Genomic DNA, 17,662 nt, shown 5'->3' on the forward strand with positions numbered 1-17,662 from the left:
CCTAGTACCAGCGTATGCAATTCTACTCAATTTTCCCAGAGCCAGTGCTTTGTCAACTTTGCCAATCCCAATGAGTTCATGCATTCTTCACACACAAGTAAGCTTTATTCACAATCCCTATACTTCCACTCAAGGCATCTGGGGACCAGGTTCAAAGGGGTGCCTTCTCTCTTCAAAATGTGAGAAACATGAACCATTCCTTCAACCCTCACTGTTCACATCCCTACACCATATGTTCCTCATGTCACACTCTGACTCTCCAACCATCCCCACGGCTCCTTACTCATTTATAGCAGCTTCCTGCCTACTTCCACCCACCATGAGTTTCCCCTTCACCATCATTCTCTCTAAGCTTCATGGCTGTGCGTGCTCCAAGGTTCTGTGCAATGCGTTGGGCACCCAGCATTGACTTCTGGATCTGGAAGTTGCTGCTGCTTTCAGATCTCAAAGGTCCAGACAGCAGGAAAGATAATTCAAGGGTACACTGCCCTTCATCAACAATACCAATTCATTGTTATGGACTAGGCCAGACCACCCAAAACATTCTTGAGCAGGCAACTCAGACCATAAATTTGCAATTTGTTTCGGTAAGTATATAGTGAAAATTACCCAGAGGAAGTTAGTTCGGTTGACTACCAGGTTTTAAAACAGACAGAAATTTATTCACAAAATTACACAATGAAACACAAAGAACAGAATAAAGAAACCCTACAGAACTCACTATCCAAACTAGATTTAATTATGCTGTTCTGAATACACACAACAGTCCCAATAAGCAAACCCCCTTTAAAAACGTTTTAAAAATGGAGCAAATGCTTACAGGTTGAAGTTAGAAGGACAGAAGGAGAGAGTGAGTTTCGCAACCTGTTTCCACACAGCTGAACTCCTAACTAGTTCTGGACTGAACTGCTCTGCTAGAGAGCTGACCACTCCCCTTTCATTATATAGCTCACTTCTAAAACATGACCACTTTGGCCTGAAGCCTCATCTGTAACATATAAATAAAAAGGCCTCTCAATATCCTTTAATCTCTGTAACAAACCAGACTAATCAGCACCAAGAGTGTTTTTGGCCCCTCTGATAAAACACCAGCTTTTAGAAAAAAGGGACCAGCTTTGTGACATCATTGAGTAACCACATAATCCAATTCTTATTGGAAACAAAATGTGCAAGTGAAACAGGTAAATAGGATCCCCTTTCCTCAATGTCTCAGTTTAAATTTCAACCAGGGGATTCTCTTTTGTCTGCCTCCGCCTTGCCTTCACTAGTCAGCATATATGTTGAGATTCCCATAGTTTCATGCACTTAAAAGATTGGCCTTATTGGCAAAGTCATCAATAGGACCCTTATTGGTTCAGTGTGCAAACCTGATGTTGAAATAAGGCACATCAAACCATCCTGTGTGATAATGGCTATCCTTAGCAGATCACTTCGGGCTGCAGGTCACACAAACTCAAGAAATACTTTCAGGTGACTCTTGGTCACTCCAGGACTGATAAGTTCCCAGTCCAGTTCAGATTATCCTGCAAGGGAAAGATAGTTCAAAAGTTGAAGCTAACTGTTTCCCACTGTAAGTGGGCAGTAACAACACAGATGCTGTTTGCCACAAGCAGGATCTTACCATTAAGCCAAAAGGTGTCCTGTCTATAACACAAATGAGTAAAATAGTATATGAGTAGCAGTGCCGGTGTGATTCCAGGTGTGCAAATAATGCATCCCAAAGACTGCAGATTATATCAAATAGCATATTCATTCATTTGCTTGCAATCAGCAAAGTACCAACCATAACAACCAGCACATGCTTCCAAACTCACAACACAATCTCTAACGCCAGATGTAATTAGCAAGTTTTGAGAAGATTTGTAGCTCAGGTTGAGGTTCTGGATGCAGGTTTGTTCGCTGAGCTAGGAGGTTCATTTTCAGACGTTTCATCACCCTACTAGGTAACATCTTCAGTGGGCCTCAAGCAAAGCACTGTACATGATTCCTGCTTTCTATTTACATGTTTGGGTTTCCTTGGGTTGATGATGTCATTTCCTGTGGTAATATCATTTCCTGTTCTTTTTCTTAGGGGGTGGTAGATGGGGTCTAACTCGATGTGTTTGTTGGTAGAGTTCCAGCTGGAATGCCATGCTTCTAGGAATTCCCATGTGTGTCTCTGTTTGACTTGTCCTAAGATGGGTGTCCTAAGTAGTGTCCTTCCTTATCTGTATGTAAGGATACTAGTGAGAGAGGGTCATGTCATTTTGTGGCTAGTTTTGTCCAATGTAGTGTTTGTTATCATTCTTGCATGGTGTTTTGTAAATGGCATTAGTTTTACTTGTTGTCTGTATAGGGTCTTTCAAGTTCATTAGCTGCTGTTTTAGTGTGTTGGTGAGTGTGTGGGCTTATGTGATGCCAAGGGGTCTGAGTAGTCTGGCAGTCATTTCCGAGATGTCTTTGATGTCGGGGAGAGTGGTTAAGGTTTCTGGACATGTTTTGTCTGCTTGTTTGGGTTTGTTTCTGAGAAATCGGCGGACTATGTTCATTCCAACCGGAACTCTATCAACAAACACATCGAGTTAGACCCCATCTACCACCCCCTGAGAAAAAGAACAGGAAATGACATCTCCACAGGAAATGACATCACCAACCCAAAGGAACACAAACATATAAATAGAAAGCAGAAATCATGTACAGTGCTTCATCTGAGGCCCACTGAAGATGTTTGAGGAGAAAGTGAGGTCTGCAGATGCTGGAGATCAGAGCTGAAAATGTGTTGCTGGAAAAGCACAGCAGGTCAGGCAGCATCCAAGGAACAGGAAACTCGACGTTTCAGGCATAAGCCCTTCTTCAGGGCTCCTGATGAAGGGCTCATGCCCGAAATGTCAATTCTCCTTTTCCTTGGATGCTGCCTGACCTGCTGCGCTTTTCCAGCAACACATTTTCAGCTCCCAAGCATCCCTGATTGCCTCCCCAAAAAATCCCTGAACCCCTACCACTTCTATGTCATGAGACAATATCCATAGACAAACCCCAGCTCTCCAGGTATCATGGCAATCCAAAAGCAATGCATGGAGAACAGACCTCTGTTTACCTGGTCTAATCTTCAAAATCTGATAGGAGTTATAGAGTCATACAGTATGGAAACAGACTCTTTGGTCCAACTGGTCCCTGTTAACCACATCCCAAAACTAAACTAGTCCCACTTGCCTGCGTTTGTCCCATATTCCTCCAAACCTTACTAAGGGTTATTTCCAATACTTATCCAAATGTCTTCGAAATGTTGTATCTGTACCTTCAACCTCTGCCACTTTATTTGGCAGTTCATTCCACTCATGAACCACAGTCTGTGTAAAACATTTGCCCCGCAAATGCTTTTTAAAGCTTTCTCTTCTCACCTTAAAAATATACTCCCTAGTTTTGAACTCCCCCACCTAGGTGATCTTGGTGGAGGTGGGCTAATCATTTCAATGATCAGTTACCCCCACAAACTGTAAATGCTTGATCGGTAGCCTGCTCTCCCCAGTCCCACCCCCATGAATATGAGAGATACTGTGTTTGTAAGTGGGACTTGGGATTCCCAACATCTTCCAGCATTTTCACCACAACAGAGACCTCTCTTGTCGCGGTGAAAATCAGGGCCTAACTGGGCTGAAAAAGAAAAAGAAGTTATTAAAAAAATGTGAGATCTTTTTAAATGTGAATTGATGGTCGCTGGTGTTGTTACAGGATAAGAAAGACTTTGTGATGATGCGCGTCAAGCGTTTGATCAAAGTTGGTGTTGTCTCTGCCCTTGCTGTCATGCTGAAAGCAGATAGTGCCATTCTAACAGACCAGACCAAGGAGCTCATGGCCAGGTAAGATATATGTCTCAGTTTGGCTAAAGACCTAAAGGGAAGGAACATGGTTAAACCTGAATAGGCAGATTGAGCCTCAAATTAATGCATCTCCTGAATGATGAAATCTCCGACTGCACAGCACTCCCTCTGTACTGCACCGAAGCTTCAGGCTGGATTATGTATCTTCATATTGCAGTAAAATGTGAAGACTTGGTCTTTTAACTCAGAGGCTAGTTATGCGATCACTGGACCAGGTCAGCGCATCAACACCATTCAGCAATATAGCCATCAGGTAGGTACTGTTACCAATTTCCATTGCAAGCTCCCAGGGGTATTCTCTTAAAGAAAGACTTGCTTTTATGTAGCACCTGTTATAATCTCAGGACATGTCAAAGCTTCTTTGTGATTTTGTTGAGGGATGCATATTGGCCAGGAGACCAGGGATAACTCCATGACTTTTCATCAAAATAGTGGCTCAGGGATTATTTGCATCTGCTTAAGAGTGCAGACAGAGTTTTGGTTTGGTTTATCTGGAAACCAGCTCCACTGTCAGTGCAGCAATCCCTCAGTACTGCCCACTGGGTGTCAGCTTGGATTTTAGCTTGAATCTCTGGATTGGGTTTTCCTGTCTCAGGAGTGAGCGTGCTGCTTACAGATGCCTATTGATGGCATTTCAAACGTATGCAACCAGCCTCACTATATCCTGTGTACTGCACTATCAGTGTTACATAACTGAACAATATTTTCACTTTAAAAGCATTATATCTTTCTTTGAACTGAATCTAATTTCAATTTGGTTCCTTAGGGTGTTCCTTGCATTGGTTGAAGATGTTAGAGATCGTGGTAAAGTTGTGGCACAAGGTGGTGGAAAGGTAATTACGCAGAATGGCCATCAAACTTCCATCATAGAGACAGGCCGTCTGACTCAACTGTTCTATCCTGGGGTTGATGCTCCACGCAAGCCTCACACCCCACCCAACTTCAATTCATCCTCTCAGCATATTCTCGATTCCTTTTTCGATTGTATGACTCCTTTAAATTTATCAGCTTAACCATTTAGTGTGACAATGGGTTGCATATTGCCATTGCTCTCTGGGTTAAGAAATTTCTACTGAAGTTATTAGTTACTATCTGATATTTAGGCCTCCTAGTTTTAGTCTCCTCCATCAGTCGAAACCTATTCTTCATGATTATTTTGTCAAACCCCTATCTTATCTAAAGGACTTTTATCTGGTAACACGTTAGACGGTTATTTTCTGGGGAAAATACTAATTCCAGTTTATTCAAGCTTTCCTGTGAAGTATAAACTTTTGGTTCTGAAACCATCATGTGGGCAGCATGGTGGCATTGTGGTTAGCACTGCTGCCTCACAGCGCCTGAGACCCGGGTACAATTCCCGACTCAGGCGACTGACTGTGTGGAGTTTGCACGTTCTCCCCGTGTCTGCTCCGGGTGCTCCGGTTTCCTCCCACAGTCCAAAGATGTGCGGGTCAGGTGAATTGGCCATGCTAAATTGCCCATAGTGTTAGGTAAGGGGTAAATGTAGGGGTATGGGTGGGTTGCGCTCCGGCGGGTCGGTGTGGACTTGTTGGGCCGAAGGGCCTGTTTCCACACTGTAAGTAATCTAATCTAAATGTGATGCGTCGATATAAATCCTTGAAGATAGACATTATATTGCAGCTGATTAAAATTGCATTGGCTGAGTATTGTGAGTAGTTGCAACAATGAGAGCTGTACGTGTTCACAGTTACGAACAGGAGAGAATAACCAGATTGGGTTGTATGTGCATATAGACAGTAATGAATAATTAATTAGAGTTGTGATGAATAATTAATTATCAATGAATTACTTGATAATTACATTACATGTGGTTAAAACCTTAGCCCAGTACTCCATAGCTAAGCACAACTATTGCGACATTTTCAACCTAACTTTAATAATCAGTGCAAAACAGAGCCTAATAAAAATTAAGAGCAAGAATTGGCCATCCAACCCTTGCATTCTGCTCTGTCATTTGATACAATCATGGCTGATCTCATTTTGGCCTCAACTCCATTTTTCGGCCAGCTTATTATAACCCTTCAATGCATTACTATTAAAAACATGTCCATCTGCTCCTTAATATTTCAATTCATAGTGAATGCAAGAACTATATTAACACCTGTGACAGCACGAGGATGTGTTAAGCTTCACAATATGGTATTCAGTAATTATCAGAGGGATTTGGGAGAGTGGACATTTCCCATCAGTCCATTATTAAATCATTTTATTTTTTGATCTGATATTTGGAAGAGAAAGTACCTTTCCTTCAAAGTGATTCCATTATCTTATGAAATTTATGGAGCAGGCATTCCAAACATGTTAGCCACCTGACAAAATAAGACAGCAGAAGGTGTAAGCACGGTTGACTTAAAATGCAATGAAAAGCAAATAAAAAAGGAATCTTTTTTAAAATGTGAAAAAAAGACATGAATCTATTCAATATCCCTTGATCTGTTCTGCAATTGCTTAAATAGATGTCTTTGGTCATGAACGATGTATTGGAATACTAAGAGTAACAATCAAGCTAAAAGAAGTCACTCTGTCACTATGAAATTAATGAAAAAGAAACATTTTAAAAGTTTTATGGAAGCTTCTCAGAAGTAGGTTTAGGTAAATAGTTTTTTTATAGAGCCAGTATTAGTACATAGAGTTCAATGGCTTCCATACAGTTAAATTGTAGGATTCCGTCGTCTCTCTTCATAAGGCATATTCTCCCTCTTCATTCTCTCACTTGTTTATTCTCTTTTTCAGACCTTACTGCCTCTTGCCCTACATGGCACAGACATTGGTAAAATTAAGGCATCCCATGCACTTGCTAAGATTGCTGCCATCTCTGACCCAGAAATAGCCTTCCCGGGTGAAAGGGTAAGTGGGACAGTATCAAATTGATGTCATTAAAGTGATAGAAATTGCATGTCCTAGGTAGAGTTAGGACTTATTCAGTTGAGTGTAATCTTTAATGGAATTGCATTCTAATTATTGCTAAATAAACTCTTTGGTACTGAAAATTAAACTTAATGAATGTGGAGTCTCACCTTTTAATTATTATTGCATTCCAAAAGAAACAAATGTGTTTCTTTTAATGTGCAACTGTAATTAAAAGATGAGACTGCATTTATTAAGTTTAATTTTTTAAATATTTATTTTTTTGCTTTATCCATTCCTTTACATCCCATCTTTAATTTCACTCTCTTTATTTTGCTTTCTGTACCTGATTTAATATTGAACTAAGTACTCTAATTATCATCTCCTGGTTTAGATTTTGTGCTGCTTATGAATAATTTTTTAATCTGATTGTATCACCCCAAAACGATGTTGCTTGTGCTATTAATGTTGGCTTGAGATGCCCTATAGAGAGGGTTGGGATGTTGCATCATGAGCTGGCAGTAATTCCTGGTGTAGAGGACTATGGGCAGTTCTCAGGTGAGTGCAAGTGTAATGATCAAATCGCATTATTTATTGCCACTGAGAGTAGAATATCAGCCTGATAATCAGCCTGGTTTTCAGCCTAGGTGGCACAGTGGCTCAATGATTAGCACTGCTGCATGGTGGCGTCAAGGAACCAGGTTCAATCCCAGCTTTGGGTGACTCTGTGTGGAGTTTGCATGTTCTCACCATGTCTCTGTGGGTTTTCACCCGCAATCCAAAAATGCGCAGGTTAGGTGAATTGGCCATACTGTTCAGGGATGTATAGGTTGGGTACATTAGTCAGGGGTAAATGTAGGGGAATTGGTCTGGGTGAGTTAATCTTTGGAGGGTCGTGTGGACTTGTTAGGCCAAATGGCCAGTTTCTACACTGTAAGGATTCTGTGACATCTATTATGGACTAGGCCAGACCACTCAAAACATTCTTGAGCAGGCAACCCAGACCATAACTTTGCAATTTGTTTCAGTAAGTGTATAGTGAAAATTACCCGGAGTAAGTTAGCTAGATTGACTACCAGATTTCAAAACAGACAGCAATGTATTCACAGAAGTACACAACGAAACACAAAGAATGGAATAAAGAAATGCTACGGAACTCAGTCTATCCAAACTAAACTTAATTATGCTGTTCTGAATATACACAGCAGTCCCAATGAACAAAACACCTTGAAAAAACCGTAAAACAATGGAACAGATGCTTACAGGTTGCAGTTAGAAGAGCAGAAAGAGAGAGAGACTTTCTTAGCCTGTTTCTACACAGCACACTGTTGAACTCCTAACTAGTTCTACAGTGAACTGCTCAGCTAGAGAGCTGACCACTCCCCTTTCATTATACAGGTCTCTTCTAAAACATGACTACTTTGGCGTGTAGTCTCATCTGATTACATATAAACAAAAAAGCCTCTCAACATCCTTTAATATCTGTACCATATTGAAGTATGGTAATATGTCACCTTGGAGCCGGGAAAGTTTTATGACCCCTCTGAAAAAAATCAAGGACACAGTATCCTTAAGAAAAGTAACAGCTTTCAGACAAGAGTGACCAAATGTGTGACATTTCTAATTCTATTCCCAGAAAGGAGAGTGTTTCTGAGTAAATTATCTTGGTGTGACAGCAGAGTTCCAAAAAACTTGTTTCATCTCCCATAGCATGAATAAGTATCTTTAAAGAAAAAGTTGTGCTTCAGTCATATATAATAAAACCATGCTACTGTGTCAAAATTAATCATAGAAAATGTATCTTTTTGGCACTTTCAGATCTACGAAGTTGTGAGGCCACTCGTCAGTTTGTTGAACACAGAGCGAGATGGTATACAGAACTATGAAGCCCTAATGAGTCTCACAAACCTTTCTGCAAAAAGTGAAAAACTAAGGCAAGTTCACTTTTGATTTTATTAAATTATACAAATAAGGGTTTTGCAAATTGCTGTTTTGAAAGATTTAATGCCATTTGTGTACTGCAGAATCTGACAACACAGATGGAAGCCATTTGGCCTATCTTTCCTGTGCTGGATTTTAGAAAGTGCAATCCAAATTATCCCCTAGCTCTGCTTTTTCTCCATAGCATTTTTCCATTTCATATTCATTTTATTTTCAAATGTTTATCCAATTTTTTAAAGTTATTATTTAATCTGTTTCTGCCATTTTGGGCAATTCATTCCAGATCACAATTACTTACTACCTTAAAGAAAGATTTTCTCATCTCCTCTCTAGATAACTTTCCATTGGGCTCTGAGCATTTCTTAGCTCACAGCTCCAACAATTACACAGAATCACTCCTTTGGTGATTATGATTTTCCAGAGTTCCTCCCTCCTTCCATCTGCTGATTTAACATTGCTCCTGGGATGTTGCTCATATCCTCTATAGAGAAAACTGGTGAAAAATACCTGTTCAGTTCGCCTGCTTTCTTGATTTTCTATTATTAATTCTTCAGTCTCATTTTCTCTGGACTAAAGCTCACTTTATTAATTCTTTTCTTCTTTACATATTGATAGAAACAATTCTTATTTGTTTTTATTTCAGGTTAGACAATAGACAATAGGTGCAGGAGTAGGCCATTCTGCCCCTCGAGCCTGCACCACCATTCATTATGATCATGGCTGATCATCCTCAATCAGTATCCTGTTCCTGCCTTATCTCCATAACCCTTGATTCCACTATCCTTGAGAGCTCTATCCAACTCTTTCTTAAATGAATCCAGAGACTGGGCCTCCACTGCCCTTTGGGGTAGAGCATTCCACACACCCATCACTCTCTGGGTGAAGAAGTTTCTCCTCATCTCTGTCCTAAATGGCCTACCTCTTATTTTTAAGCTGTGTCCTCTGGTTCGGGACTCACCCATCAGCGGAAACATGTTTCCTGTCTCCAGAGTGTCCAATCCTTTAATAATCTTATATGTCTCAATCAGATCCCCTCTCAGTTTTCTAAATTTAAGGGTATACAAGCCCAGTTGCTCCAATCTTTCAACATAAGATAGTCCTGCCATTCCAGGAATTGACCTCGTGAACCTACGCTGCACTCCCTCAATAGTCAGAATATCTTTCCTCAAATTTGGAGACCAGAACTGCACACAGTACTCCAGGTGTGGTCTCACCAGGGCCCTGTACAGCTGCAGAAGAACCTCTTTGCTTCGATACTCAATCCCTCTTGTTATGAAGGCCAGCATGCTATTAGCCTTCTTCACTACCTGCTGTACCTGCATGCCTACCTTCATTGACTGATGTACAAGAACACCCAGGTCCCTTTGTACTGCCCCTTTACCTAACTTGACTCTATTTAGGTAGTAATCTGCCTTCCTGTTCTTGCCACCAAAGTGGATAACCATGCATTTATCCACATTAAACTGCGTCTGCCATGCATCTGTCCAGAGGTTAGCTTTCCCTCCCGCTCTAATGTTTCCATTCTTCCATTTTCTGATTATTCTTTGTGTTTTATTTCTATATTCTGCCCTATCTTTGCACACTTAAAATGTTTTTATTTATGTTTGATACTATCTTTAACATTTTTTGTGAGACACAGAAGGTTTGTAACCATTCCTTAGGTTTTTCCTGACTTTTTGGAAAGTATATATTCCGTGCCTTTTGAAATATACCCTGAAAGGTCTGCCTCTGAATCTTTACTAACTTGTCCTTTAATCTAATTTTTGAAAGTCAAGTCACTTTAGACAGCCATGCTTACATGTCTTTATAATTTCCTTTGTTTAAATTTTTAAGAAAATCTACGACCCATCCTTTCCCCCTCAAAATGAATGCAAAATGCAATCATATTATTCTGCTGCTACCTAAGGGCACCATCACTATGAGATCATTAATTAACCCTATCTTGCACAATGGCAGGTACAGCCTACATTCTAAGAAACTCTCTCAAAAGCATTCTAAGCTTCTCATCTTCATTACTTTTTTCCATTCAACTTTTCCAGTCAATATACATAGATTACAATCTCTCATGATTATTGCTGTGCCTTTCTCACATTATTTTTTTCCTTTCTGTTTCACCCTACCATATAGCCATTGTTAAGAGAACTTGTATAAAATTCCCACAAGTGACTTTGTGCATTTACCTGTTCCTGTTCCTATCCAAACTGTTTCCCAATCCTGGTTTCCTGAATTAATATAATCTGTCTCCATTGTGCTAATGCCATTATTAACCAACAAACCCACCAATCACCTATTCCCAGCTTCTAAATGTCCTCGACTCTAAGACTCATGCACAAATCCATGTTGTCCGGGGAGGGGTCTCAGTTCCAAATGGGATCAGGTAGAGGGAGGTGTCATTGGGTTAGGTGTATGTGCGTGTGTCAGGTCAGAGTGGAATGGTGGGCGCCACATCTGGTGGAATTGGGTACAAAGTTGTTAATTCCAGTGGGGTCAGTTCAGAGAACTGGTCGATGGAAGGATGCTTTTTCACCTGTTAGGGACAGGACATTTAGGACTGAGATGAGAGGAATTTCCTCACTCAGTGGAAGATGAATCTTTACAATCTTCTTCCCCAGAGGGCTGTGGAGGCTCAGTCAATGATTATGTTCAAGACAGAGATCGATAGATTTCTCCAGATTAAAAGCATCAAGGGAAATGGGGAAGGTGCGAGAAAATATTGTATCAGCCTTGATTTTCATTGAATGAAGTGTGCTTAAAGTGTTGAGTGACCTATTCCAGCTCCCACTTGTTAAATAATGTTGCATCTTACTCATTGCCTCCAAATTCTTTCATAATCTGAGAGCCAGAATTGCTCACAGTTTCAAATCTTGAACAAATTTTATTTCACAAATGGTATCTAAAGGAGTGATTCCGAAAGAAGTTTTTAATAAGTAAATGTGTTTTTTTTAATGCAATGGAGTAAAGCAGCTTGCAAACATTAAATGTATTTGCACACACTGCAATTGCCAAGACAAAGCATGATGAATGGACGTGCATGAGTGCTTCGGCATGCTAAGAGCATTTTTCTAGACATCAATTGAGTTGATATTTTGCATTAATGGATCAATTAGAGATGAAAATGAAAAATAATGTACACGGCTGCAGAAAAGTCTGCTCTAGTAGAGGTCCAACACCAGGGATAATAGGCTATCTTTTGTCAGATTTACCACCTGAGTACATCACAAGACAATTAAAGCAGAATGCTGAAAATGGTGGGCAGATGTTTGACAGCATCTACGGAGAATGTAACACTGTGAGGGAAATCACAGAGGACAGGTGCATGGGAGAAATCTGGCAGCCATCCAGCTGGTTGGTTATAAATCTAACAAACCTGATGTTTACACACTATAAATAAATAAAAAGAAGGGCCAGCTGAGCTTGTTAAATTGACCCCTGTGTTATTCCACCTACATCACAATATGGCTATTGTCAGAAGCAGGCAGGTGAAGGATGCACAGACCTTTTTTAAAGTGCTTATAATGGCAGGAATAAACAGGGTGCTGGTGTTGGAGAGTACCCCTCGCCCAATTGGCGAACACCCTCAAGAAGATAGCACCCTATTTTCCTTCAAATCTTCATCTTTAAATCCTGCCACTGGACTGTTAGTCTCCTCCATGTCCTTCAGTTGAGAAAATTAACCCTAGCCTAAAGCCCCTGGGCATACCTGGATTGCCATGGGGATACCTGCTTGGGCCTGCCCATGGTTCTGGTGTGCATGCTAGCAAGCACTTGTGGGACTCCATAGGGTGGTCCTTCCGCTCAGTGAGGCATGGAATTCCCACTTGGAGTTCATTCAGCCCACCCACAGAGGAGGAATAAAGCATACTGCACCTGACGGTGGGGGGACAAGATTCCAGTAGTGGAGAATCTTGGGGATGAACCATCCCAGTGGCCATGTGCAGGTAGAAGATTCCACCTACTCTCACCCTATTGTAGCTTTTTCAAGTCTTATTAATTACCTTGTCCCATTTTCTAACATTTTTTACATCAGCTGTGGTACAGGGCTAACATTCTACCCTCCGAGTCAGCAAGTTAAGAGTTCAGGTCTGATTCCACAGCCTTGAGCTGTAAATCTGGCCTGATACATTCACTGTGATACTGTATAAGTGCTACAGTATCAGAGATGCTGTCTTCTGCATGACCTGTCTGTCTTCCCAAGTAAGTGTAATCAATCCCACAACACTATCAGTCTCCATAGTGTCCTGGCCGACATGTATCCCTCAGCCAAAAATCACTTATCCCACTATAAAAGCAGATTATTAGATTAGATTTCCTACAGTATGGAAACAGACCCTTCAGCCCAACAAGTCCACACCGACCCTCCGAAGAGTAACCCATTCCCCATATTTACCCCTGACTAATGCACCTAACTCTATAGGCAATTTAGCTTGGCCAATTCACCTAACCTGCACATTTTTAGATTGTGGAAGGAAACCAGAGCATCCAGAGGAAACCCACGCAGGCACAGGGAGAATATGCAAATTCCACACAGACGGTCGCCTGAGGCTGGAATTGAACCTGGGTCCCTGAACTGTGAGGTAGCAGTGCTAGCCACTGAGCCGCAGTGCTAACCACTGAGCCACAGTGCTGCCCATAAACTACCATGTTACCTGTAGCCGCCGTGCTACCCGTAGCCACCTTGCTACCCATTATCTGGTCATTAATGCCATTGTGGCTTGTGGGAACATGCATGCAATTTAGCTGGTGTATTTCCTTCATTTTCAACAGCGACTAGACTTCAGAAGCACTTTGTTATGCTTAAAGCACTTTGAGGTGTCTCACAATTGTGAAACTTGCTCTATAAATGGAAGTCTTCCTTTCTCTTTTTAGGCAAAAAATAATCAAGGAGAAGGCATTGCCTGAGATTGAATGTTACATGTTTGAGGAACATGATCAAATTCGACAAGCAGCCACTGAATGTATGTGCAACATGGTTGTCTGCAAGGATGTAAGTGAATATCAACAGAAAGTATTAGTGTGACTATTATTCAAAATTAAAGGGTAAAAAGTGGATATTGTTTGTCAATTGTGAACAGTTTTAGAAGTGAAAATAGTATGGGAAAGGGATGTACTTAAAAGTTCCTTTGTCCTATAGAAACTGATACAATCTCCAAGTTAAAATGAACATAGTCCAATTATCATTCAGCCACAACTTAATCTGTTCCACTGTTGGCCCAGATTTTGATCTAGTGAGGCATACCACTGCTTGTCATGTTACTTATATCCTTTCCTGCACCTTTTTTCTTCAAATATTTTGCAACATAATTTAGTGAGAGTGTGAATTACCAATGGTATAGCAGGGACAAATGGAATCTCAGTGAACAACAGAACAGTCTCTCTCTTCAAAAGGTGAGATTTATGGATTACAAAATAAGCAGTTGAACAATGGAGAAAGACATAATGTGAATTTGTTTTGAGAGAGGTCCCAAAAACTAAATAAAGAAAGAGAAAAAAAGACTGAAGAGGAACAGAGAGATAAAGAAAAAAAAACATCGAAGGGAGATTAATTTGAAAGAAATTAACAAAACTTCCAACAACGATGCAAGTCATGCATGAGAGAGACTCAACGGCGGAAATTGTTGAAGAACATGATTGCCACTGTATAAATTGTCATTAGTGTAAAGGACTTACACTGTTAATTATCAGCCTAACTTCCTGCAATGAGTTTAGAAACAATTTATTGTGCAAATCTATTATTAGAAATAGCAAGGGGGCTAAAGATGAGATGCTGTTTGTGTGAAGCAGAGTAGATCAAATGGCAAGTTCTGGAGATTCACAACTTACACTGTATCTCTTCCCTTTGCCCTGAACTTGGTGATGTGTTCTATTAATAACAGCCTGTGTTTTTAACGTGCCAATTGTGTCCCAGCAAGATCGGTCCCAAAGTACTATTGAAGGAATGATTATTATTAATAGTGTAAAACAATTCGACTCTCTTAAGATCGAGCAAAGTACTTCCACAGCAGTCATTAGAGCCTGAAGTCCTTCTGTCATTATTAAGGTTCAAGAACGTTTTGTGGCTGAAGGAAATGACCGAATGAAGCTATTGGTACTACTCTGTGGTGAAGATGACGTAAAGATCCAGGTGGCAGCTGCAGGAGCTGTTGCCATGCTTACCGCTAGCCGGAAGGAACTCTGCCACAAGTTGACAAGAGTGGTGAGTGTCATCTGTTGGCAATTGCAGGACTAGCATGATCCTATAATCCTTAACATTAGAAAGAGCTTGCATTCATATAGCAGCCTACAAATGCTTTACAACCAATGAAGTGCTTCTGAAGCACGGTCAGCATTGTTGAAATATAGGAAGACACAGCATAACATTAAGTAGGCCCAATCTGCCCTCTCAAGTGGTCATAAAACAAAATTGCTATTATTCAACAAAGAATAGGTGGAATGACCTAGCTAATATTTATTCCTGATGAACATATTCAAGATAAATTATCTTCGATCTTGCTGCTTCATTTTGTACATTACAGCACGCACAGCATTTCATGTGTACTGTATTAGCCATGAAGTGCTTTGGAATGTCTTGAAGTTGTGAAACGCTCTGTAGAAATGCAAGGTAGTCAATACTTCACATGATAATGCCACTGGGTGTGCCATCAGTAAAAAGCACCAAACTTGTGTGCTCTTGTAAACCATAGCTGTACATCCTTCTTGACTTTTCTGAAACCGTAGACTATATTAACCCCCTCCATTGCATCACCACCATTGCTTAGCTGACCGGGATTGCTCCTCACCTGCATCCTCTTATCCAAACAGAGAATTACCTGTACTGGCTTCTCTTCCCACTCCAGAACCATCACAACCCATTTTTGGCCTCCCAGTATTTCCCATCTATATGTTCCACTTGGTAACATCATGACTTCCACTTGTACACAAGACCAGAAGAAATTGGAAAAAGAATAGGTCATTTAGCTTCTCAAGTCTCCTTTGCTATTAAATTTGATCAGATAGAGCCTTCTGGTTCAACTCGACTTTTCTGCTCAGTCACCATATCCCTTAATTCTATTCTGTAAAATCTATTGATTTCATACCTTAGAAATACTTAACTATATAGTATCCATGATGAAATGGAGAATTGAAATGTCTCCTCATCTCAGTCCTAAATAATTGATGTCCTTGTCCTAAAAGTCTGCCAACACGCACCTCAAGCTTTAGACACTCCAGCCAGGGGGATCACCTTTTCAGCATTTATCCTTTAAAGCCCATTAAGAATCTTGTAAGTTTCAATGATCTCACCTCTCATTCTTCTTATCTTGAGAGAGCATGGATCCAATTTGTTCAGTTTCTCATGCATGGACAATGTCCTCTTATCCCTGGGACAATCTGATGAACATTTATGATGAACTGGAGCTGACTATTTCAATGGCCTTTCAAATTCCACCTTCTGTAATCTTGAGTCAATCTAAAACTCAGCCACTCAATCACTTCTGTGCACCACACTCCATTTCCCCCACATCATTGCGCTAATCCAGTTATGAGCATTAACTCAAACTTAAAATTCCCATCCATGTTTTCAAATCCCCTCATTGTGACATGCCTCCCTATCTCTAACGTTCAAATCATTAATGACAATCCATTCCTTGGTCAGTCACTAGTAACTCTCTTGGCCTTTTTGACCATGCTGCTACTTTGGTTCTCACATGGTCCCCGTAGCCATAGTGCCTCACAAGAGCTTGTTAACACATTGGAGCAGACTTTTGAAGGAATCTTGATTGGATTTTGTTTCTGTCTTTGTGCGCAGACTGCTCAGTGGCTCGAAATCTTGCAGCGACTCTGTATCCACGACAATGTGGAAATTCAGCACCGAGGCCTGGTCATTGTTTACAACTTGATGGAGGCAGACAAGGAAATTGGCAAAAAGCTGATTGAGAGTGAAATGCTGGAAATCCTGACAGTCATTAGCAAATTGGAAAATAATGTAAAACACCAAGAATGTATCAATGTGGCTCGTGAATGCTTGACTAAAGCAATGGATTACTCTCTTATTAAACCAACATCTTAGTCTGCAACATAAAGAGCAGCCAGTGCAAATGGCTTAGATATCAGAATTAGACCACATTTTAGGAAGTAACTGGATATTTACTCAAAGCCTGTATCACTCCAGATGCTGATTATTTATCAAGCAAATTACCATTTTGACTGTGTTACACGAACATTAGAAAGCATTTGTCAGTTTGAAATAATTATTTACTTCATGTTTGCAACAAGACTTTAACTGAAAAACACATCAAAAATGAGTAAACGTGCAATTTTTAATTTTACATTTGCCTTTTTACTGTATCACTTTGAATACCGAGGACTGGAGCCTAAACTTTCTTTGAGCAAGTAAAGAGATTACTGTTAAACTGTGTCACTGAATTTTTTTACTGATGTGTGCTTATACCCTTCTTAGACTTTGACCCAAAGCAACAACTTGCATTTATATTGTATCTTTAACACTGCATAGGTTCCAGAGATGATAAGAATTATCACTAAAAATTGCCACATAATGAAATTTAAGTGATAGACTTTAAGAAGCATCATGAATGAAGAAAAGAGTTTAGGAAAGAAATTTAAGCACTTAGAGTCCTGGCAACTGAAGGCACCTTGATAATCACGCTGTGGCTCACATTGGGCATTTCTAAAAGGCCAAATTTGAATCTGCAAGAGGTTACAGAGTTAAGGAGGGGCATGAGCAGAGAGAGATTTGAAAACACAATTGAGAATTAATGTATTATTGTGATATAAACTCCTGGGTCTAATGCTACTGCTAGTATGACATGGTCTGAGTGTAGCACAATATGCTAGCTCATGTAACATGTTTAACACATAGATATGGGTTCTTGTAAGATACTTGCCTTGAAGTTTATTTACAACATCTAATGTTTGCAAGGCTAAAATATCACAGATGTCCACACAATCTCAGTTCTCTGCTTACTGATGTTCTGTACATCACAGAAGCAACTGATTAA

General features: G+C 40.3%; 1 protein-coding gene across 3 annotated transcripts in view; it reads left to right on the forward strand.

Annotated features, from left to right (window-relative positions):
- The window catches only part of unc45b (unc-45 myosin chaperone B), a 76,625-nt gene extending 59,617 nt beyond the window's left edge, over positions 1–17,008 (forward strand). For all 3 annotated transcript variants that reach the window (XM_060846060.1, XM_060846068.1, XM_060846077.1), the window contains exons 14-20: positions 3,712–3,839; positions 4,627–4,693; positions 6,615–6,728; positions 8,547–8,662; positions 13,536–13,653; positions 14,707–14,862; positions 16,453–17,008. In XM_060846060.1, the coding sequence (XP_060702043.1) occupies positions 3,712–3,839; positions 4,627–4,693; positions 6,615–6,728; positions 8,547–8,662; positions 13,536–13,653; positions 14,707–14,862; positions 16,453–16,713 (960 nt within the window). In that variant the 3' untranslated portion in view covers positions 16,714–17,008. The remainder of the gene's footprint in view (positions 1–3,711; positions 3,840–4,626; positions 4,694–6,614; positions 6,729–8,546; positions 8,663–13,535; positions 13,654–14,706; positions 14,863–16,452) is intronic.
- Positions 17,009–17,662: the final 654 nt, after the last annotated feature.

This window comes from Hemiscyllium ocellatum, chromosome 2 (genome assembly GCF_020745735.1).
Source record: "Hemiscyllium ocellatum isolate sHemOce1 chromosome 2, sHemOce1.pat.X.cur, whole genome shotgun sequence".
Lineage (NCBI taxonomy): Eukaryota > Metazoa > Chordata > Chondrichthyes > Orectolobiformes > Hemiscylliidae > Hemiscyllium > Hemiscyllium ocellatum.